The 24,559-nt window shown below is 39.4% G+C and overlaps 1 protein-coding gene across 1 annotated transcript in view; it reads right to left on the minus strand.

Annotated features, from left to right (window-relative positions):
• Positions 1-24,559, minus strand: part of GRID1 (glutamate receptor, ionotropic, delta 1) — a 1,297,277-nt gene that overhangs the window by 243,659 nt on the left and 1,029,059 nt on the right. Inside the window, exons 9-12 of the mRNA XM_006901020.1 lie at positions 12,536-12,637; positions 10,978-11,175; positions 7,025-7,349; positions 4,639-4,777 (exon numbers count right to left, since the gene is read on the minus strand). Of these exons, the coding sequence (XP_006901082.1) occupies positions 4,639-4,777; positions 7,025-7,349; positions 10,978-11,175; positions 12,536-12,637 (764 nt within the window). The remainder of the gene's footprint in view (positions 1-4,638; positions 4,778-7,024; positions 7,350-10,977; positions 11,176-12,535; positions 12,638-24,559) is intronic.

Here is a 24,559-nt window from a genome sequence, read left to right on the forward strand (position 1 = left end):
CAAAGTATGTTAGACGGAGCCTCAGAATCCTTGCCTCCAAGGAGCCAACCAGTTTTACCTTTCCAGGATGAATCTGTTTGTTTCCTTAGCAGTCCGTGGTAACCTCAATACTCTTCTCCAGCACCACAGCTCAAAGGCATCAATTCTCCTTCTATCCTCCCTAGTCATTGTCCAACTCTCTGATGCATAACAAGTGATAGCAAAGACCATGGCCTGTATCAGACGCCCTTTGGTCTCCAGAGAGACACCATTGCTCTTCAGTACTTTGGAGAGGTCCCTAACAGCAGACTTTCCCATGGAAATACACCTTTTAATTTCCTGGCTGCTGGTGCCAAGAGTGTTGACTGTGGAGAGAGCAAACTGAAGATGTGAACAATCTCAATCTCTTCACCATCCATCCTGATGCTGCCACTTGGTCCAGTGGTGAGAATCTTTGTCTTCCTGGCATTGAGCCACAATCCGTATTGGAGGCTGCAGTCTTTGACCCTCTGCAGCAAGTGCTCCAGGTCCTCCTCAGTTTCAGCAAGCAGGGTTGTGTCATCTGCATAACGCAGATTGTTGATAGATCGTCCACCAATTCTGACGTCACACTTCTCCTCATAGAGCCCAGCCTCCCAGTTAATCTGTTCTGCATACAGGTTGAAAAGGTATGGAGACAGGACACATCCCTGGCACACGCCCTTCCCAATTTTGAACCATGCAGTGTTTCCTTGCTCTGCCCTGACGACTGCCAAGTTTGGATTTCTCATTATCACAATCAAGTGTTCTGGGATTCCCATTCTTCTCAGAGTTAGCCACAGTTTGTTATGATCCACACAGTCAAACACCTTTGCATAGTCAATGAAACACATTTATTCAAACAAGATAAATTTAAAAATTAAACTTACAATGAAAACTTTTCTTTTTGTGAAAGAAGAACCAAAAAGCAAGTGAGAATGGGGGAAGATAGTACCTATCATATAACTGACAAGAAATAAGTGTCTATTATATAAGACTCATTGCTGTTGAATCAGAATCAACTCAAAGCTGACCTTCCAGCAGATCTGTTTTCAAAAAGCTATAAATCGTAGAGGAGGAAATGGCCCATTTTTCTCTTCTGAATCCATTGATAGATTTGAACCATCAGAGAGACACTATCTTTGAGATAGCAGCACAGTTCCCAATGAACTATGCCACCAGAGCATAGACGTGGCAAATTAGGAAATTAAAACATATCCAATATAATTTGACATTCAACTCAACTCATTGCCATTGTGTCAGAGCTGACTCAGCTGACCCTCGAGTGGATTTCAGAGGTTGCAAATAAAATTAGAAGACATTTTCCATATTTCTCCCAAGGAACAGCTAATGGATTGGCACTTCGATTCCTTAACCACTAACTAGGGTGCCAAAGCTCATTAAATGCATAATTAGATATTAATGCTTGCCTGTGTAAAGTCAAAACCAAGCCTACTGTAATTGAGTAGATTCCAATTAACTGGGATCCTCCCTAGAGTTCCAAGGGCTATAAAGCTAAATGGGAACAGCTGCCTCATCTTTGGCTCCTACAATGACTAGTATATTTCAACCACCAACCATTTGACTAGTGTCACATAACCCAATATGCCACCACAGGGGGATAATAAAAAGTTATAATACCAAATGCTTACAAAGCTTTAAAGAAAATCAATCACCCATACATAGCTGATCAAAACATAAAATGGTACAGTCATGTTAGAAAATAGTAATGTCTTCATAAAGCTCAGCAGGCAATCAATATATGACTCATAAATTGCATCTTTTGGCACTTATCCCAGAGAAATTAAAACTTATATATACTTTTAAATAGTGTTCATGACATTTTTATTCATTATAGTCAAAACCTGGACACAAGCCAGATGCCTTTTAATAGGTGAACAGTTAAATAATGTTGCACTGATTACTACTCAGGAAAGAAAGAAGAGTACAAAGACACTCAGGGTGCATGAAACAATTTGACTAAATATCCAGGGATTATTCTGAATATATAAAGATAACAAAGTTATGTGTCATATTTGAAGTTACAATATATCAGTACTGGAGAAGAGATTAGTGCTCTCTGGGATTAGGAGTAGGGGTGCCGTAGAAATAGGGGGTGGGAGGTTTCAGTGAGTATATAAGGGCAACAGAAGTGTTCCTTGAAGTAATGGAAGTGTTCTTTACCTATACAGTGGATATACATGCTCAAATTGTATGCAACCAAACACACGTAAACCCCTTAGCCATCTTTTCTTCCAAGGAGCAATCTGGCAGCCTCTTCTCCAAATCATATCTGCTTGTTCTTTTTTGCAGTTCATGTTATTGTCCAGCTCTCCGATGCATAGCAAGACTTTGAAAATGCCATGGCCTGTATCAGGCTCACCTTACTCTTCAAACTGACATTAACAAACCTTATATTCAAGACAACTTTACTAAAGTACTTTTGTAACTTACACTCTGTACAGGAATCTGATCAAAAAGACAAAGGCATTTCCAAAAGTTATTTTATTAAGTTTATTATTTATGCTATACTTATTTTTAATACAAGTATTTTAGTAAAGACACATTTTGGTTCTCTGTTTCAATAATTTTATCATTTTATAAGTATAAATGAAATAAGCTTTATAACACTGTAGATAATTAGTATGCTTCCTACAATCATTTTAAGGCATTAGAAAATTGGAAAGATATTAGACTTGTGAATTTAATTAATTTGAATTAAATGTTTGTTGTTGTTGTTGTTGTTGTTGTTATGTGCCGTCGAGTCGCTTGCAACTCATAGCGACCCTATGTACAACAGCCCTAAACTCCGCTCTGTCCTGTGCCAATCGCACTGTCTCTGATACTCCCATCCCAATTATCCCAGTCACTGAATCAATCCACCTCATAGAGGGCCTTCCCCTCCCGTGCTGTCCCTCCACCCTCCCAAGCATGATGACCCTCTCCAAGGACCGGTCTCTCCTCACAATATGTCCAAAGTATGTTAGAGGGAGCCTCAGAATCCTTGCCTCCAAGGAGCCAACCAGTTTAACCCTTTCCAGGACAAATCTGTTTGTTTTCCTAGCAGTCCATGGTATTCTCAATACTCTTCTCCAGCACCACAGCTCAAAGGCATTAATTCTCCTTCTATCCTCCTTGGTCATTGCCCAACTCTCTGATGCATAACAAGTGATTGGGAAGACCATAGCCTTTATCAGACGTACCTTAGTCTCCAGAGAGACACCATTGCTCTTCAGTACTTTGGAGTGGTCCCTAACAGCAGACCTTCCCATGGCAATGCGCCTTTTAACTTCCTGGCTGCTGGTGCCAAGACTGTTGACTATGGAGCCAAGCAAACTAAAGCTGTGTACAATCTCAATCTCTTCACCATCCATCCTGATGCTGCCACTTGGTCCAGTGGTGAGAATCTTTGTCTTCTTGACATTGAGCCTCAATCCATATTGTAGGCTGCAGTCCTTGACACTCCGCAGCAGGCACTTCAGGTCCTCTTCAGTTTCAGCAAGCAGGGTTGTGTCATCCGCATAACGCAGGTTGTTGATAAATTGTCCACCAATCTTGACCCCACATTTCTCCTCATAGAGCCCAGCCTCCCGGATAATCTGTTCTGCATATAGGTTGAAAAGGTATGGAGATAGGATGCATCCCTGGCGCACGCCCTTCCCAATTTTGAACCATGCAGTATTCCCTTGCTCTGTTCTGAAGACTGCCTCCTGGTCCAAGTATAAATTTCGCTTTAGAACAATCAAGTGTTCTGGGATTCCCATTCTTCTCAGAGTCAGCCATAGTTTGTTATGATCTACACTGTCAAATGCCTTTGCATAGTCAAACACAGATAGGCATTCCTCTGGTATTCCCTGCTTTCAGCCTTTCAGCCAAGATCCATCTAACATCAGCTACAATATCTCTAGTACCACGACCCCTTCTAAACCCAGCCTGGAATTCTGGTAGTTCTCTGTAGATGTGCTGTTCCAGTTGTTTTTTGATAATCTTCAGTAAAATCTTGCTTGCATGTGAAATCAGTGAGATATTTCTATAGTTTCCACATTCTGTTGGGTCACCTTTCTTTGGGATGGCAACAAATATAGACCTCTTCCAGTCAATTGGCGAAGTGGTCGTTCTCCAGATTTCTTGGCACAACTTGGTGAGCACATCCAGGGCAGCATCTGCTAACCGAAATATGTAATCGAAGACACAAAACACCGCGCGCCATTCTTCCGGCAGGCCACTCAGAGGAGGGGTTAGGCGGGGCAGCTCAGAAGCCAGCCTCCGACACCTCCCATCTCCCCAGGTAATTAAATGTTTAGGAAATTTTAATTAAGTAAATTTATAATCAATATTCAAATATATGGGGAATTGTTAAACTTTTTAATATTTTTATTTATTAGTTTTGCTAGCACCATGCAAATGTTCAGAGAAATTATTTAATAACTTGAAACCTTTATTCATGAATTAAATATATTATGATAGAAGATATTTCCTTTTGGATATCATCATCAAATGGCAAGGATCAAAGCCCACATTTGCTCCAGACTCCCTCTGAAACACCCAGCTCCTCCTCACATGTTTATATTCTCCCTTCACACACACATCCCTCACCCCAGAGTGAAATGGCCCTTGATCTGAAAGTACAAAGAGTCTTACCTTATGGGGTTGTCCATTCTGGATACTGTGAGGAAAGCAGCGAGATTGGCTGTATAGGAGGAACACACAATGAGGGTGAAGAGCCACCAGCTGCCCATCACGATGCGCATGGCCATTGAATTGACTGAGGACTCACCACCTGTAGGGGCAGAAAAAGGTGTAGATCTGAGGCTTGGGCTCTAATCCAGCTCCACTAAAGTGTTCTGCTCATAGATGATGTCTGATGCTGCCAGCTCTAACTGAGGGCTTGGGTACAGGAGAATGGTCATTAGCTGAGTGTTTTAATTTTGGGAAAGACAGACCACCACCAATATTAAAAAGGACCCAAAAAACCCAAGCCTGATCTCTTAGTAAGGTGCTCTGGTGTCACAGTGATTGTGCCTTATGCTGTTAACATAAAGGCCAGTAGTTTGAATTCAACAAATGCTTTTTGGAAGATGGGCACACTGCTCCCTTAAAGATACACAGCCACACAAACCTGATGGTCACTATGACTTAGACCAAATGGCAAGGATTTGAGGGATTATTTTGCTTTTTTGGGGTGTGTGTGTGTGTGTGTTTGATGGGGGGGAGCTAGTTAGTTCTCCTTTGTAATGTTGAAACTCCAAATAGTCTAGAATACAAAATTTTCCAGCTAAAAAATTAAAACTCATACAAATAAGAGATTACATGGCTGCAATCTGATGTGAGATTCCTTTCCAATTCCAATTTCAAATTCACAGGAATTTTGTAAATACAACACTATTTCGTACTCTGAGAGCTCCATAGCTTTCTTTTAAATGCAGAATTAAGATATATTACTTTTGATGATAGTAAGCTCTCAGTGTCTTTTCTCTCCCCATTCCACTAATATTTTCAGAAATTATTGCATGTAACTTTCAATTACAGGTTACCTCCTGAAGGCCAATTCTTTTCCCTTGGTTTTTTAGGTGATTGCAGAAGGAAGCTTACCACTGACTATTCTCCTTACATAACCTTAAACATCCTTTGTCATGCTGCAAATGTGATTCACATTAAAAAACTCTTCAATCTGTAGATTTCAGTCAAAAGCGCATGATCTTGTAACTAACTCTTGAAGTGCTATCAATCCCTCAGAGACATGAACACTTGGTGTCTCAAGAATAGATGAACTACAGCTTAGTTGATTGCAACACAATTACGAAGTGTGTTTTGGGTCCCACACACACACACACACATACTAAAATGTCAAATTTAAGCAACACTCAGGGTTTCATTGACAACCTCATGTGCAGAAAAGTCTGATGTGGAAGGGGAGAAAATACAAACTAGAACCATAAAGTTAATTGCAATCTAGAGTGGAGAGTCAGGATTTGAATGTGAGATTGTTATTGTCATGTTTTTATTTGGTATTCCTCAGAAAAATTGCATGCAGCATAATATTATGACTATTCAAAAGATTAAATAAAATTGAACTTAAAATTACTTTTGCAAAATGTCTCTAAAATCTTTGCTAATGGATAGCTTCTTCAAGGAGTTTGTTGTCCTCTGTTCCATTGACCCTTGCAACTGACTCATGGGAATCAATGCACAACAAAATTAAATATCCTAGTCTTGTGCCGGTTGGGGATCTTTATAAATTATAGAGGAGTACTGATGTTAGTTTGAAAACTAAGGTGTTCCTGATTCAGGTCACAGTCTTTCCTATTACTAGCCAAGCATCCGAGAGCTGGACAATTAATAGAATGGCAGAAAAGTAATTGATGCTTTTGACTTGTGGTGTTGGAGAAGAGCACTGAACATCCCATGGATGGCCAAGAGAATGAACAGATATGTCTTGGAGAGGGTAAAGCCAGAATGCTTTCTGGAGGCAAGAATGATGAGGCTTCACCTCACATACTTTGGACATGTTGCTAGAAGATGCTGTTCCTTGGAGAAGGAGATGATGCTGGGAAGGGTTGAGGGTTGGTGAAGGAGTGGAAGACCCTCAACCAGGTGGACTGATACGGTAACTGCTGCAGTGGGCTCTTGTCTGTCAGGAAATGTGAGGATGGTGCAGGATATAACAGGGTTCAGATCTTTTGTTCCTTGGGTCACTATGAGTAACGCTTGACTCGACAACACCTAACAACAACAACAGGCCTGTGCTAACCTCATGATCAATTGTGAACTGGACTCTGGTACTCCATAATTGTTGTTGAGCACCAGTCATTTCTCTCTAGTCTCTCAATCTTGAAGCTCCACTGAAACTTGCTAAGCATCATAGCAAATTGATGTTGAGTGCTAGCTAAATCTAAGGTATACTGGCAAGAAATTTCACATAGGTCTCTTATATGAAAGACAAGAATTCTGCCACAAAGTCAGCAATGGCTCCCATCCTAGGATAAGGACTATTCAAACATAGAAAATCAGGAAGGTAGGAAGGTACCTTGCCGAACAAAGGTGCCATAGACAATCCAGATAGCACTGTGCAGGGTGGCAGCAGTGGATGGCCGGGGTTGACCAGTACTCTGAGCCCTCACAGTCTGAATCCGATTCAATACAAATATCAACACCCCAACTACTGGAATGACTGCTGCAATGCAAGCCCACACTGCAAAGTCAAATGGTGCAAAGAGAGAAAAGATGCTGATTCTCTCCTCAGGCTTCTTGATTAGCATCCCCACTGAGTAGTCCATGTACCGCTTGCTGAAGTCCACAACACTCTCCCTTTCTGGAGTGATGGTGATCGCTGAGATCGCCAAGTCTGCTCTCTGAAAGGCAAAATCATCTCATCAGAATCAATCCTCAGCTTTCCCCAGTTGTTGGGTTCTTCCCAGGGTGAAGGGAATTTCCTCATCATTTGCCCCAAAGAAATGAACTTAGAGTTGACACCCTGTGATCTTGAGTTATGTAATGAAAATGCCAAGATTAATTTGTCTGTATTATCTTCCCACCTAAGAAACTTCTCTCCTCAGCTATAAAGACACTTGGAAATCTGTGCTAAAGAAAAGTCTGAAAATCTTCATTCCCATGCAAATCTGTTTTTCTTCACATTCCTTACATTCTACTTAGCAAGTCTTAGCTTTCTCTCTTTCCCATACTTCCCTTCAGCAAGATGGTCCTTCTCTTATTCTAGATGTATTTATGAGCTCCTTCTACTTCAGAAGAAACAATTCTCCAATAAGTTTCTCCAAATCTCCTTAGCTCCCATCAGTCTGTGCACTTTCTAAAAGATTTTAGAAGTGATATGAGGAAAACTGTGAATACTTTTAATCTCTTTAGTCAACTAATGCACATTATGTGCATACTCTATGCTATAAAGTAAAAGTAGGCAAGTACTGAAGGTATTGTTACTTCTTTTGACCTTCTGCCATTGACAACCCATGGATTGATTTTTTCCTACAGAAAATTCATGTTGTGATGGAACTCTCTGGCATTCTGGACTGTGACCTCAAAATTATTTTGCAAAATTTTGCTTTCTATGATGAGTTTCTATCTCAAAAATAGACAGATATCATGCAGAGTGGAGTATACTCAGGGTGGGGGCTGTGAGGGTGTGTGGGGATTGTATACCAGTGAAGGAGTTTTTCTTTTACTTTTCAAAGAGAAGAGCGAACTAGGGGTGGGGGGTGGGGCAGGGAGAAATGAGCAACAATGAATGAATGGAAATGCAAAATCTCTTTTTAAATGTTCATTAAAATTAATAATAATAAAGTAATGTAAATAAAAAAGGAAAAAATAGACAGATATCATTAGCATAAAAAAACCTTGAGAATAAAGCTACCAGGATTTGGTGGAGGTTATGATCCTCAAGTGGCACTGAGTCAATAATGGATGATAGTCAATAATGTGGTTTGAGCTTCACTGTACTCATAAGCTCACTGAAAGGTAAAAAGATCATTTTGATTGTATCTTTTGAGTCTTCAAATAGGAGGGATCATCATTACCAAGTTTGCTTTAGAGTGATGAACTGGTGTAACCGATGCATACAAATACTCAAATTGATGAAGCATGCATATATAGAGATTGTCTTGGTGTCAATACTATATCCAGCACCATTTACCAATGAACATTTGTATGCTGCTGTGAAACAGACAGATTTGGCAGAGATTCTAGACTAAGATGGACTGGGAAGAAAGGCCTAGTAATTTATCTTAAAAAGTATCCAATGAAAACTCTGGATTACAACAGTTTGATCCTCAACCAAGCAGAGATAATGTTCAGAGAAAAAGCTCAGATAGTTATGTTCCATTGTCTATAGGGTTTTTACAAGTTAGAAGGGAGAGTGGCTGTTCATAATAATAATAATAACAAAAACAACAAAGAAATGGAAAAAATAGACTCATGACTAAAATGTTGAAATCCAACAAAAGGTCTAGAATAAAGAGGAAAAAATACTGGAGATTACTATATCTGAGCTCTCTTACTCTGACATTTACATCTTTGACTCTTACTTCCCTCCCACCTCCAACAACACAAAATACAGAGATATTTTTCCTAAGACAGAAGAATGTGGAATATATTTCAAGACTGGGAAAGAAAGTTTAACACCAGGATAAGTTTAAAATAGAAGGTAGAGGGAAACTAATGTATGCCAAAGGATCTGAAGTAGTCATAAGACAATGGATTCATGGACACAGGTTTTCTATTGGAGAAACACTTTCCACTCTGAAAGTGAAAAGGCAGGCAAGTGCTCCAACATTTATAGGAATTTGGAGTAGAATTTCATGTCCAGAAATCTCAGGTTTCCCCTCAGTTTGGAAGTAGAATTTCTTCCATTGATACCAATAGAAGATCATTAGAAAATTTAAAAATGGAAAACTTCTGAAAGAGTCTCTGAGTGATCTCTCTAAGGCACCAAGCTTAGGAACTCAAGTCCATTTGAGGATGGATACTACCCACTTTCATATTATCATATAGCCAAATTTGTTATTTGTCTTCTTATAATAATCAGTTTCCTGGATTGCAGAGTTAAGAAGATCAACAAAAGAATCAATTCAGCAATTCAGGATTTGGTTGAAGCAAGAAACCCAGGACACAAGGCACCATAAATGATCATGTTGATCAAGAACAGTACACCAGAAAAGGATGAATATAATATCAGAGAACATTAAATATCCAAGAGGCTATACCTCAAATATACTGAGAGAAAAAAAGCCAGAAATCAAAAGATCACATATTATATTACACCATTAATGCAAAATTATCAGGAAGACAAATCTAGAAAGTTGGTACATTTAGGCGGTTTGGCCAGGATTGGGAATGTGATAGGATTGGGCTATGAAAATACTTTAAAGCTAGATTATAAAGCAAGTGAATGTTATACTATGAAAATTATACCTCAACTAACTTTCTTCTTGTAATTATTAAGAAAAATCTGAGGAATTATGAGCCTAGTGCCTACTCCTATTTGTTAAAAAGCAAAGATTCTGTGTTGTAGGAATAAAAATCCAAGAGAATTAGGAAAACAGATTACATTTGTGCAGTGGCATAGTGATGTTTAAAGTTTGACACGATATCAACAAGATGCCCAAGACAAAAGAATTAGGGTAAAACACAAATAAAGGTCACTGGAGGCTTTCCATGGAGGTCAGAGCTACAGAGAGACTAGGTTTGTATGTAAAGATGTTAGAAATTGTCAAAAAATAGAATCATTCAGACAAGAGATAGAGGATCTGAATCAGATGCTACTATCATAAATCAATGTGAGGAAACAAGGTGATAAGGGCAGGAATTGGGGCATGGTGAACTGGACTCATGTGAGGATACAAATTTATAGGAAAGTAGTTTGGGCAGCTGGGACAAGTTGATGATACTCTTAACAAGACAAAGTCTCACGGTATTTTTTCTTATTCTTCCTCTTCTTTTTCTCCTCTTTTCTTCTTCGTAATTTTCTTCTTCCTCCTCCTCCTCCTCCTCTTCTTCTTCCTCTTCTTTCTCTCTCTCTCTCCCCCTCCCTCCCTCTTTCCCCTTCCCTTTCTCCCTTCCCTCCCCTCCTCACCCTTTCCCTCCCTTCCCCCCCTCTCTTTTACACAACCCACTCACAGTCCATATAATAAATGATAAGAAAATAAACAGTTTCCAGGATTGGGCATCTGTTTCCGCCTGAAGATGTAGGTGCATATCAACAGAGTTGTATTATACAATAGGCACAATAGATGGGCTTCAGGAGAGTGAGAAGAGAGGACAGGCAGAGAAATGCTGAGTGCCAGGACATGAGAAGATGGAAGAGCCATAGCTGACACAGCTGGGCTTGAAGAAAAGACACTGTCCTGCACTTTAATGTAACTGGTCTATTTTGCTGGTGGCAGAGTTCTCCTGTATAATGGAGTCATGTTTATCCATCACTGCAGAGGTAGACCAGTTGCTCCTCCCATATGGATCTGCTTTGGGACCTACCTTGCTGATGAGCTCTCCAATCATCCCATTCCAGGAGGTGTTGTGGAGCTGATGACCATACTTGCCATCCGGGACCTGGTAAATATCATATTTGAAGCCTAGGGCCTTGGCCAGTGCATCCAGGACATCCATGGAGAACCCTTTGTAGCGTTTGGGTTGCCCAAGGATATTCTCAGCCACCATCACAAAAGGCTCTTCCTGAAGACAACAGAACAAATGTTTAAGGCCTTCATTTTTCATATATTTATTAATAACAGGAATGTTAATATATAATCTCAAAGTATTGCTGGAGTGATGTATACAAGCCTTTAGTAAAAGCAGATTGTGGACAAGACACCAGTGTATCAGTGTGGAAGGAAGGGTATTTATTGCTTGTGTGTTATTCTCTCTCAGGCTTTCCCAAAATTCTAACTTCCAGAACAATATGACTTCCCAGTGATATTCATGGTAAGCCAGGATTCTGACCTTAGGTAATGCCACACTTTTGGGGGACCTTGATAAGCATTATGATTATTTTTATCTAGAATAATAGATGGACACAAAGCTCTATGACAGTAGGCAGAGGGAAGATAGTATTCTATCTATAAGTTGTACTAAAAATAGACACTGATTAACTGGCAAGGTCATGCCATCAGTTAAAAGATAGAAGAGGAATAACAGTCACATTTCCAAGTCCAAAACCGTGCCATGTTTACTCATTTTATGCTATAGCATTATGAGTTTCTGAGGAGCTCATAGCCATCTGGAAAATACAGAAACCATTCACATGCTACTTATAAAAACCTGAACATAAAAGAGACTATTGGGAAACAGGTTCAGAGAATATAACACATAAATTTAATTTTGTTGGGAAGATAGGGTATACCTATTTTTGTATAGTTAAAAAATGTTTTGGCAGAATTTTTGTGTGAGTATTTAAGGAATGCAGTAAAACTACTCCCAATGGCTTCAAGAGTGGATGAGACACTAGTACTTCTCCTGGGCAGAATAAGACATTTCCATCATGTCTAAACTGGCTAATAAGAATTAAAATGAATATGCCTTCCATAATCCTTATAAAGAAGAACAGAAGAAGGCACTGAAAGTAATTCTGATGCTTCTAAGGCAATTGAGAACAATATACAGGTTTCTAAATTATTTTTCAAATATAAAGTTCTGCCAGTCCAGATCATCCAAATACTGCAGCTAACAAAAGCTTTCTGTTATATACATCACATGAGGTTGTTGTGATACTGGAATTATATTAGTCTCCTAGAATCTTCCAGGGGAATCCTGGCTACAGCATAATTTTTCTAAGACATAAGTACAAGCTCAGGGGGCATCTAAGGACAAATGGAGTAGTTAAGCCCTCTTTATAGCTCCATGATCGGCCTGGATTAATGGGTCACAAAAACCCTAACAAAACTCTCCCCATGATTATATACTTGGTTTTTAAATAGAAAAACTTTATGAAAGCTCAGACATCAATTTTTCTCTCTCTCAAAAAATGTTAAAACAGAGAGAAGCCTCTAACTCAAAAGCCGAAAGACAAAGTTCCTAAACAGTTGCAGGACCCTACCAAGACAGTCACCACTTTGAGAGTCAGTCCTTGCAGGCGGCTGCCCATCGGTCTCTCTTGCAAGCTGCCATTTAGGCCCTTCTCTGAATCCCACGTTGCCAGCTGTGAAAGAAAAAGGTAGTGTAAAGGGCAGAGAAGGCATCCAGGACCACTGTAAGAACTTGCCCAGGAGTATGGGTGAAGTAGGTAGGTAGATAGCAGACCTCTGAAGTTCCCAGAGACTTTAGAGTCATAGTAAAACCTTCAGAGAAGTAACTGGAGGAGAAGAGTGGGAGAGGGTGGGAGGAAAATGTGAAATGAGTGAATAAAAATTCAACTTTTCTATAAACTTTCATTAAAATCACAATTCAAAATTTTATTTTTAAAAAAAGAAATAATGGCATGAGACTGTTCCCCTCCCTATATCACCTCATCTGGTTCTCCAGGACATATGTGATCCCTAAAACATAACCAAATGTAACAATTCATCTCGAGAAAATAATATTTATGTCCCTTTTTTTTTCTGTTCACCAACCAAGGACAAGTCACTGTGTCTCCCACAAATATCACTTTTCTTCTAGAACCCCTTGTGTTCATCTATCTCTTCCAGCACTGAGAGAAGTAACAACAAAACCCAGTTGGAGATTTCTTGACATCCAGGTACCTCCTGAAAGCAGGGACAAAGCTCTCTACCTGTTCTTACTTGAACGTAAACCCTATGACATATATTCAGATGGCAGCCATTGTCAGAATAAGCACATGATTTCCCCTAAGCAGATAAGATCCTTCCAAGTGCTTAATGCATCTCTGATAGGCACCATTTAGTGGGTGAGAAGACTCCATGATGGCTCAAAACCAGGAAGTGTTCTTTAACTCTTCCCTTCTCTGTGTTCTGACAGGGACAGGACAACAGCAAGGACTATTAATCATGGATATTTTTAAATGTAAATGAAAGATGGTATAAAACACAATACGCTTGAATATATAAAAGGGGAAATCAATCGTGATTAATTTTATAAAACACAATGTACGGGAAGGATCATAAGAAATACAATGTGAATTTTTAAAATGTAGAGGAGAAACCTACACCATTTACACACACACACACACACACACACACACACACACACACACACACCCCATCTCAAACAAATTTAATAATGGGAGGAGAAATGTGGGCTCAGGATTGGTGGAAGATCTATCAACAATCTGTGTTATGCAGATGACACAACTCTGCTTGCTGAAACTGAGGAAGACTTAAAGCACTTGCTGCAGAAGGTCAAGGACTGCAGCCTTCAATATGGATTGAGGATTCTCACCACTGGACCAACATCAGGGTGAATGGTGAAGAGATTGAGATTGTTCACAGCTTTAGTTTGCTTGGCTCCACAGTCAACACTCTTGGCACCAGTAGCCAGGAAATTAAAAGATGTACTGCCATGGGAAAGTCGGCTGTTAGGGACCTCTCCAAAGTACTGAAGAGCAATGGTGTCTCTCTGGAGACTAAGGTGTATCTGATACATGTCATGGTCTCTGCTATCACTTGTTATGCATCAGAGAGTTGGACAATGACTAGGGAGGATAGAAGGAGAATTGAGGCCTTTGAGCTATGGTGCTGGAGAAGAGTATTAAGGGTACCATGGACTGCTAAGAAAACAAACAGATTTAACCTGGAGAGGGTTAAAAAAGGTGGCTCCTTGGAGGCAAGGATTCTGAGGCTCCATCTAACATACTTTGGACATGTTGTAAGGAGGGACTGGTCCTTGGAGAGGGACATCATGCTTGGTAGGGTGGAGGGACAGCGCAGGAGGGGAAGGCCCTCTATGAGGTGGATTGATTCAGTGACTGGGATAATCGGGATGGGAGTGTCAGAGACAGTGCGATTGGCACAGGACAGAGCAGAGTTTAGGGCTGTTGTACATAGGGTCACTATGAGTCGCAAGCAGCTAAACGGCACATAACAACAACAACATCTGGGACACAAGTGACATTTGGCATTTCTCAGGCCTCACAATGGCTTCTTTTCAGAATCTTTTGAAAAGGCTTTTAAACTGTTAGTTGTGCCCTAGCCTCAGATATTCTGATGTCATTGATACAGAGGGCTGGATATATAAATGTCAGTATTCTAGGTCATTCTAATACACAGCCAAGATAATGAAACATCCGTTGCACAGTGATTTTTAAAATGCTAGTATTGATTAAAAAAATTCAGATTTTTGTAATGCAATTCCAGATTTTGAGTCCTAAGTCTGTTGTGTTTCACAAGGTCCCAGGTGATGGAGGTCCTGTTCATAGACAGGACACCAACTAAGCATAGCATGTTGCGACTGAGTTGACCTTGACTTGTGCAAGCTCATGCATACCAGTGTAGAATTTTGCCTCATATGGTTTTCAGTGTCTGATTTTTCAGAAGTACATTAACCAGGCTTTTCTTTTGAGGCACTGTGAGTGGACTACAACCTCCAACCTTTTGGTTTGCAGTGAAGTGTGTTTATCATTTGTACCATCCAGGGACTTCACCCTCTGAGCAGCATGAAGATCAGACAGATCAGTAGGCAGCACCTTTGCCTTAGAATAAAATTCCACATGACCTACAGCTGAATGAGATGAAGAAGGAACCCCTAGTGAATAAGCATTCTCCAAGGGTCTCATTGTCCCTAAGGTGAGACTTTTGTTGACTTGTTGAGTCTCTCAGCAACTTCAATGGAACTGACATCTCTGTCAGGATCTTTACATTATCTATCAGACAACAGTTCCAAAGTCTGGAGCACCTGGTAATTACCATAATTTTAAGCCTAAAATTAAAAATATTATAATGAAAAAAGTGCAACAATGAATGAATGAAAGTCCAAAATATCTCTAAGTGTTCATTAAAATTAATAAAATAAAATTTTAAAAAATATTATAATGAAATATGGTTCTAGAATCAGCTTAAAATGAACCTGTAACTTTTTATGTAGTTCAGGCTCAGAAATATAGCATTTCATGCATATGCCGAAGTGGTGACTTTGAAAATGTTCCTCAATAGCACACACTCTCTCCTGAAAAATAGGATTTCCAGTAGGGATGGATGAGAATTTAGTTAAGAGTAAAGCCTTGTATTCTGGGCAATGCCTCCAATCACCAATTAATTTGGAAGACACTGCAGTAAGGTCTACCAAAAGATTTGTTCAAAGACATCTAAGATATCATTCTGTGAGCTGATATAGTCTGAGAAACATCCACTGAGTCTCAGAGTCATGAGAGTACTATAGCTGGATGACAATTCTTTTATAAAGATACAAGAGCAAATTCAGACAAATGGAATTTGTTCTGAATCCCTAGGTTTTTGTGTTTTTGTTTTTTTTATTATTATTCACTGATGTAAATCAGGGGGCAGGAATGGGACAGGTGGTATGTATATGGACTTCCTGAGTCTACCTCTCAAGAATTGTTTAATCTTGGTGCGGAGGTCGCCTTACATATACGTGGAATTACTAAGGCTTTCTTGATAATTTTGACTACTCATACAGATGTAACAATCCTATCCCAGTTCCAAAGACTGGGCATCCTTGCCTTTACACCAGAGCCTACTTCCTAACCCCATTTGCCTCATTGGCACCAGTAAATAGATTCCTGACTCTTTACTGATCTTGTTTGGGAGAGAATAAGAATGGTAGATGATCAGCCTGCCTTTTCCTGGCTTTCTATTGAGACTATAATCAGTCACAGGAATAGAGAACTTGGGTAGGAGAAGATGGTATAAATGCCATCCTAATAGAAATACATGTTCCTTAGTTCAGCACCAATATCTCTCTATGCCTTCCTCTGTTGTGATCCCCTGCTTGGTTCAAGGCAGCAACAACTTTGTCCCAGACTACTGTGATGTCTTCCATTGGTATTTTCTCCTCTAGTTTCAGGTCTAGCCTTCATTTAACATGATATATAAACTTGTTGCAGTGTTATATATTATCAAGTCGGTTTTCAGAGGTAGTTAATCACATGGCAGGAGATTTCCCACATTTCTTCTGTGAAGCAGCTGGTGGATTCAGACGGGTACTTTTGGTGTGGCAGTTCAACTCTTTGCCACTAAAACACCAGAGTTTCTATACACAAACTTATAATATACATTTGAACTTGGATTTGCAAAGTAAGATTTTCTAATTATTTATAATTTTATAAAGAAGAAATCATGATGTGATAAAGCTTGATCTCAAAGGAGGACTTTACTAATCCAGACTCACCACTGATTCTCATTTCTTATTATGCTACCTCACTTTTCTCATACATAATGTGTTACCCTTTCATCACTTTTTTCCACTTTCTTCTACCTAGAATATCATATCTTCTATACTGGACCTACTATGCTAATTTTAAAAAGAATTTTAGCTTAGTTTTAGTTTTTAAAAAAATGTTTCAGGGATTCCACATACACAAATCCAAGATTCCGATTGTTAAGTTGCTTAGTTGTTATTTGTCATGGAGTCAGCTCCAACATAGGGTCATCCAACAGCCAAGAGAAAAAAAATGCTGCCAAGTACTGCACCACCTTCAGTATCACTGGTACACTTGAGCCCACTGTTGCAGTTACTGTGTATTTTTAGTGCCGTATAACCTAGGGGCAGATTTTTCAGCATTATATTGATTGAATATTATTTGTGATCAAAAGGATTTTCATTGTCGGATTTTTAGAAATATATTACCAGGCCTTTCTTCCTAGGTTGTTTTGTTGTTCTTTTTAAAGTTTAGAACGGCTGGTGAAACCTGTCCATTGTGGGTGACATTGATAGTACATGAAATACATGCAGCATAACTTCCATTGAAGCAATAAACAACATTACAGAACAACAAACAGATGGATGGTGGAAAATGATGTGTTACTATAGCATATTTATCATAAATAATGAGCTAATACAAATATATTATTAATAGCTAAAATCCACTTTTATTTAAAGTACTTTAGAATTGAACCTACTTTCTTTATTCCAGGATTTCTTTCAGATCTCTAAATTATTGATAGACAGTGAGCATACTTTAAACCCATTATTGGTATCTCTTCTTAGAAGACTTCCCTGACCTCAATATTAACTAGGATCCAGTTAACCAACCCCTCTCCTTGCTGTCACCAAGTCATGAATGAAGGTGATAGAAAAGTGAGCAGAATGGCTACCACACTGTCATCAGGTTTTTTGTTTGTTTGTTTGTTTTTTCTCATAGCCACAAATTTAATTAAATCTTATTCCTAACTAAAGCAACCATGATATCTAAGCATGCCCAGATCCATAGAGATTAAAGAAAAGTTTGGCTTCCAAGTAGAAAACTCCAAAAATAAGGGTAGAAATTAAATCAGGCATCAAATAATTAAATTTTGTATAGTTAACGGCTTATTCACCATGAATATCTTTTGAAAAAGAAAAGAAAAGCATCTTTACATGTGGACCTCACCTGATTGACTGCACAGGAATCACACTGATTACATATATCATTGGACAAGCTCAATATCAGTGGTCAAAACAGACCAGGTGCTGATTGTGAAAGAGATCACCAATTACTCATGTGCAAGTTCAAAGTGAAGCTGAAGAAATGAAGAACAAGAAAATAAAGAACTACAAAACCCAAAATACAACCTTGAGTCTATATCATTTGAACTTACACATCATCTCCAGAATAGGTTTGAGCCACTGAACACTAATTATTGAAAACCAGTTGAGTTATAGAATTAAATAAAAGATACTTCCCATGAAAAGAGCAAAGGGTAGTTTCAATGCAGTAAACATATATTTTAGGACATTATGATTATCATAACAGTCTGGAATGAGGGTTGCAGAGTGGAGTATACTTGGGGCGGGGGTAGGGATGTGCAGGGTAGAGGGGGGATTGTGTACCAATGAAGGAGTTTTTCCTTTGCTTTTCAAGGAAAGGAACAAACTGGGGGTGGGGGTTGGGGTGGGGTAGGTGGGGAGAAAAGTGCAACAATGAATGTATGGAATTCCAAAATCTCTATAGATGTTCATTGAAGTTAATAATAATAATAATAATAATAATAATAATAAAAAGAGCGAAAAAAAGGTGGTTTCAGACACAGAAGAGGAAGAAAAGATAAAAATGGATGTTAGAAGAGACTCTGAAAATTGCAAGATTCTCAAGAAGCCAAAACAAGGGGATAAATGCAAATGAAAGATGAGCAGAATATTTCAAGAGACAACTCAAGAAAATTACAGTGGAATGTACAAATATCTGGCATAGAAGAATAAAAGAGGAAGAACTCATCTGATATTTCTTAAAGTAAAAGAACTGAAAAATAAATTCAAGATTCAAGTTGCAATACTGAGAGATGCTATGGGCAAAATCTTGAATGATCCAGGAAGCATCAAAAGAAGACAGAAGGAATGCACAGAGTCTAGCCTTTTGGGTTTGCATTTTTTTAAATAATATTCAGCAAGCATAATTTGCTGCTTCTTGTAGTTGTTGTTGTTGTTGGAACTGACCCATAGCTGACCCTCAGGAGGGTTTTCAGAGGCATTAATCACAGAGGAGGAAATTGCCCATTCTTCACCCACGGTGACCTCAAACTGCATGCTTTCGATATTGTTCAAGAATTACCATATTGTTAGATTATCCTTCTCAGAAATGAAACAAATTTTGATCTTTTCTAGTCAGTTGACCAGACAACTGCCCTCTAAATTTTCTAGCATACCCAGATGAGGACATTTGGGGCTTCATTTGTTATTTTCAACATACCAATTGGTATCTCATCAAACCTCAGGGGGCCTTACTTTTTGGTGGTGCCTTCAGTGCAGCTTAAATTTATCCCTTCATTACCACTGGCTGTTGTTCAAATGGTACTTTCTGAAATATTTCAGTATCAATCAATTCTCTTTGGTACAGTGTATTTTGACTCTGTGTCTAGCTTTTCAAGACTTGAAGAAGACTGTAGAAGATCAAAGACTATAGTGTTTTACATCTCAACATCAAGAAGACAAAAATCCTCACCATCTAGATAGATGGGGAAAAGACTGAAATTGTTAATGATTTCATCTTACTTGGATCCATATTTAGCAATCATGGTACCTGTAGTCAGGAGATCAGGAGATGTATTGCATTGGGGAAGTTTGTTGTCAGGGACTTCTACAAATTACAGAGCAGCAATGATGTTAGTTTGAAGACTAACATGTACTTGATTCAGGCAATGCTCTTTTCAATCACTTCCTATGCTTCTGAGACCTGGACAATGGATATGGATGACAGAGGAAGAATTGATACCTTCGAGCTGTGATGTTGGAGGACAATACTGAATATTGCCAAAAGAACAAACAGATATGTCTTGGAAAAGTGGAGCCAGAATGTTCTGTGGAGGCAAGGATGATGAAACTTCATCTCACATATTTTGGCCCTGTTGCTAGAATAGGTTATTCCCTAGAGAAGAACATCAGGCTAAAACAGGTGGAGAGTCAGCGAAACAGAGCAAGATCCTCAATGGGATATATTGACATCATGACTGCAGCAAGGTACTCAAGTGTGTGAGAAATAATGAAAATGGTGTAGGATAGGGCAGGGTGTGTAGATCTGTTGTTCATGTATTGCTATGAGCCTTACATGACTCAAGAACATCTAACAACCAGCACAACAACAACAGAAAAGTAAGGGTCCAAGTATTGATGCAATACAAACTGAAGTGTTTCAGTAATAGACACAGCCCTAAATATGCTCACTTATCTATGCTAAGTTAAAGATAGCTACATTGTCAATTAACTGACAAGGATCCACATCTGTATCCTTTTTTGGGGGGGAAAGGTGATTTAACAGAATGAAAAATTTATTGAACCATCAGCAGTCAGGAAATAAAAATATTAATTGCATTGGGGAAGTCGTCTGACAGGGACCTCTTCAGAGTGCTGAAAAGCAATGATGTCAGTGGAGAGATTAAGGTATGCATGATTCAGGTCATGGTTTTTGCAATTACATGCTATGCATCAGAGAGCTGTACAAAGACAAAAGATGACAGAAGACTTAATGCTTTTGAACTGTGGTGCTGGAGAACAGTACTGAACATATCATGGACTGCCAGGAGAACAAATAGGTTTGTCTTGGAAAGAATGAACCTAAGTTTCTCCTTGGAGGTAAGGATTTAGAAGCTCCTCCTCACATAATTTGGGCACATGGCTAGGAGGAACCAGTCCATGAATAAAGACATTATGCTTGGGGGGTAGAGGAATATAACAAGAGAGGAAGACCCTGGATGAGATAGATTTATGCAATAACTGGGAAAATGGGATTAGATGTGCTGGAGTCAGTGAGACTGGCTCAGGATAGGGCAGAGTTCAGAGCTGTTGTACATAGGGTTGTTATGAGTCACAAGTGACTCAACAGCACGTAACAACAAAAGCAATCATTAATATAATATGAAAGTATAATCTAGTTGAAGATTATTTAAAAATGGCTGGAAAGTCTGTCCAAAGAATACCTACAGAAATTCAAGCCGTATTCCCAAGAGGTTGTGTAACCAAGTTTATCATTATTGACTTAAGATGGATTTTGGCTGAAAGCAAAGAATAGGAAAAAGGTGTTTACATATTTTATTTTACATATTTTATTGAACATGCAAACTCATTTGTGTAAAGCAAGGTAAATTATGTATAATGTTAATAAAAATAAAAATTCCATAACAATTATTTTCTTATTTTTGTATTAATTTACAATTTTGAGAACATTATTTTTCACAAAAGATCCTTCCCGTTGCATCACCATCCATTAACTAGGTACTTTTTACTATTTTAACTGTTAACTAGGAACTTTGTCGAGATCACTACTGTTTGGCTGGACCACATGGGACCCCTTGAGCTCAAGCAGAAGGGGGCGAAATAGCTAGAGCTCAACTGAGGTGACAGAGCCAGTTCTCGAATGGAAAACCAAGGTTTACTTGTTTTTTATTCAGGTACTTTGTAGGGATCACTGCTGTTTGACCCCTGGCCCTGCAGGACTTGGGTCAAGAAGAAAACACATATATGCAGGTCCTTAACAAAACACTGACATACTCTTGGCCACTATATAGTTACAACGACTTAACATCTGTTGTTGTTATGTGCTGTCTAGTCGCCTGCGACTAATAGTGATCCTTTGTACAACAGCCCTAAACTCTGCCCTGTCCTGTGCCAATCTCATCATCAACAACACACCTACCACCATTACCCCAGTTACTGTATCAATGCATCTCATCGACGGTCTTCCTCTCCTGCGCCGTCCCTCTACCCTCCCAAGCATGATGTCCCTCTCTAAGTACTGGTCCCTCCTTAGAACATGTCCAAAGTATGTCAGATGAAGCTTCAGAATCTTTGCCTCCATGGAGCAGCCAGGCTTCACCCTCTCCAGGACAAACCTGTTTGTTTTCCTAGCACTCCATGGTATATTCAATACTCTTATCCAACACCACAGCTCAAAGGCATCAATTCTCCTTCTATCATCCCTAGTCACTGTCCAGCTCTCTGATGCATAGCAAGTGATTGCAAATACCATGGCATGTATCAAACACACCTTAGTCTCCAGATTGACATCTTTGCACCTCAGCACTTCAGAGAGGTCTCTAACTGCAGACATTCCCATCACAATACGTCTTTTAATTTCCTGGTTGCTGGTGCCAAGAGTGTTGACTGCAGAGCCAAGCAAACCAAAACTGTTAACAATCTCAATGTCTTCACCATCCATTATGATGCTGCCAATCAGCCCAGTGGTGAGAATCTTTGTTTTCTTGATATTGAGTCTCAACCCATACCGAAGTCTGCAATCCCTGACCTTCCACAGCAAGTGCTTCAGGTCATCCTCAGTTTCAGCAAGCAGGTTTGTGTCATCTGCATAACGCAGATTGTTGGTGAATCTCCCACCAATACTGATGCCACAGTTCTCTTCATACAGCCCAACCTCTCGGATAATCTGTTCTGCATAAAGATTGAAAACGTATGGAGACAGGATACAACCCTGGCATACACCCTTCGAATTTTGACATGCAGTGTTTCCTTGCTCTCTTCTGACTACTGCCTCCTGGCCCAAGTATAGGTTTTGCATTAGCATGATGAAGTGTTCTGGGATTCCCATTTTTCTCAGAATTAGCCACTGGGATAATGGGGGAGGTGTGTCAGAGACAATGAAGTTGGCTCAGGATAGAGCAGGATTCAGGGCTGTTGTAATTTCTTCACCATCTATCATGATGCCACCAATTGGCCCAGTGGTGAGAACCTTTGCTTTCTTGATGTTGTTGTTATGTGCCAGCAAGTCACTTGCAAACGTATAGTGACCCTATGTACAACAGCCCTAAACACTGCTCTATCTCTTGCCAATCTTACTGTCACCAACATGCCTATCCCCATTGACACAGTGGCAGAATCAATCCATCGCATTTAACAAGTGAATTATGAAGAAGAAAAAAAACAACCACACAAACAAAAGACTGATAGAAAAACTATGGTTTTTCGTATCCTGGTGGACATCATGCTTAGTGAAATATCTTAGTCACAAAAGGACAAACACTGCATAGCACCACTATTATAAAGCAGCTCTAACATGGAGGGTTGGGAGGAGAATAGGGTAAAAATGAATAGATAACTGCCATTGTATTGGAACAAATGAAATAAAGAACTGTTTAAGAGGAATATGTGATTAGGCATTATATGTATGCTAACAGCCCAGAAAAAGAGGTATATCATTGTAAAAAAGGACAGGGGGGGATGAATTAAATTAATTTTTTAAAGTGAACTGGGGGGAGGGTGGAAGGAAGCAGAGGGCCTAAAATATGCAACAATAAATTAATGGGAATCTAACTTATTTTTAAGCATTAATTAAAATCACAAAATAAAATTTTATTTTAAAAATATATTTACAGTCTCTGAAATTCTGTGAATGGTCATCATGATTTGGGATAAATTTGGTAACAGATGGATGATAATGATGGGATTTTTAACTGAGTTTCCATTACTTTAAAATAAGGAAGACAACATGGTTTTTTTATTTTTTTATTGTATTATTTTGTGTGTGTACCATCAAATTGGATCTGACAGGTACAGGAGGAGATTGCCCCTCCTTTTCCAGCACAGCATCTGGTGGATTTGAACCGCACACCTCTGGGATTGTGGTACAGCTTCTTGCCACTAGGCCACCAGAAGACAACTTTTTATCACTAACTAAAAGGGAGCTCTTGCGATCTAGTGGTAAGGAGTTGCACTGGTATCCCAAAGGCATATGGTTCTAATCCACCATTTGCTCACTGGAAAAGATAATGTGATATGAATTCAACTGCCTCTGAAAAGCCACTACAGGGTCAACTACCAGTCAGTCCTGACTCAATAGTGCACAACAAGAATAGGTGATTAAACCCATTCCTACCACAAGCAATCATTTCTGACTTGATGGTATACCACAGCAGATGGTACTTAAATTCAATCTTGCCACGTGCCTTTTAAGGCTGTGGATGTAATGGCAAATAAGATAAAATGCAATGTGGAAAAAAAGAAATATCTATTCAAAGACATGAAACCATTTCCCTGGCTCCAAAGAAACTGATTAAAGATACACATCTCCTCAAAAATAAGAACCCATGACTGTTGAGTGCTGTTGAGGAATCTTGAGGAGATGCAGATAAGGAGGGATCCACGTGCTTGTGGCATTCTATTTGCCCCAACTGGGGGTTGGCAGAGCAAACCTGCCAGATGAGCTGGAGGTGTCTGGCCCAGAGTTTGCCAGCATTTGGGCATGCCGGATACTGGTGGTATATCCCTGGTGTGTCTGCTTGTTGTATAGCAGTAACTTAAGGTTGCCGCGAGGCTGAACACGGCAATGCTGATGTGTGAAATGTGTTAATGGTTGGTTATCCATGGTGGACAATGTTGGATGAAACTCCCAGATTAAAACAAACTTGGAAGCAGGAACGGCATCCACTTCCATAATAGCTTGCCTTCACAAACCCTATGAACCTGGAGAGAGGATGAGAGACACACAAGTGTTGAGGACTCTCCTTCATACTCGACGGCACATAACAACAACAACAACATATGATATATGATATATCATATATCATAT

This window comes from Elephantulus edwardii, unplaced genomic scaffold, assembly GCF_000299155.1.
Source record: "Elephantulus edwardii isolate Elephantulus edwardi_28Jun2011 unplaced genomic scaffold, EleEdw1.0 scaffold00305, whole genome shotgun sequence".
NCBI lineage: Eukaryota > Metazoa > Chordata > Mammalia > Macroscelidea > Macroscelididae > Elephantulus > Elephantulus edwardii.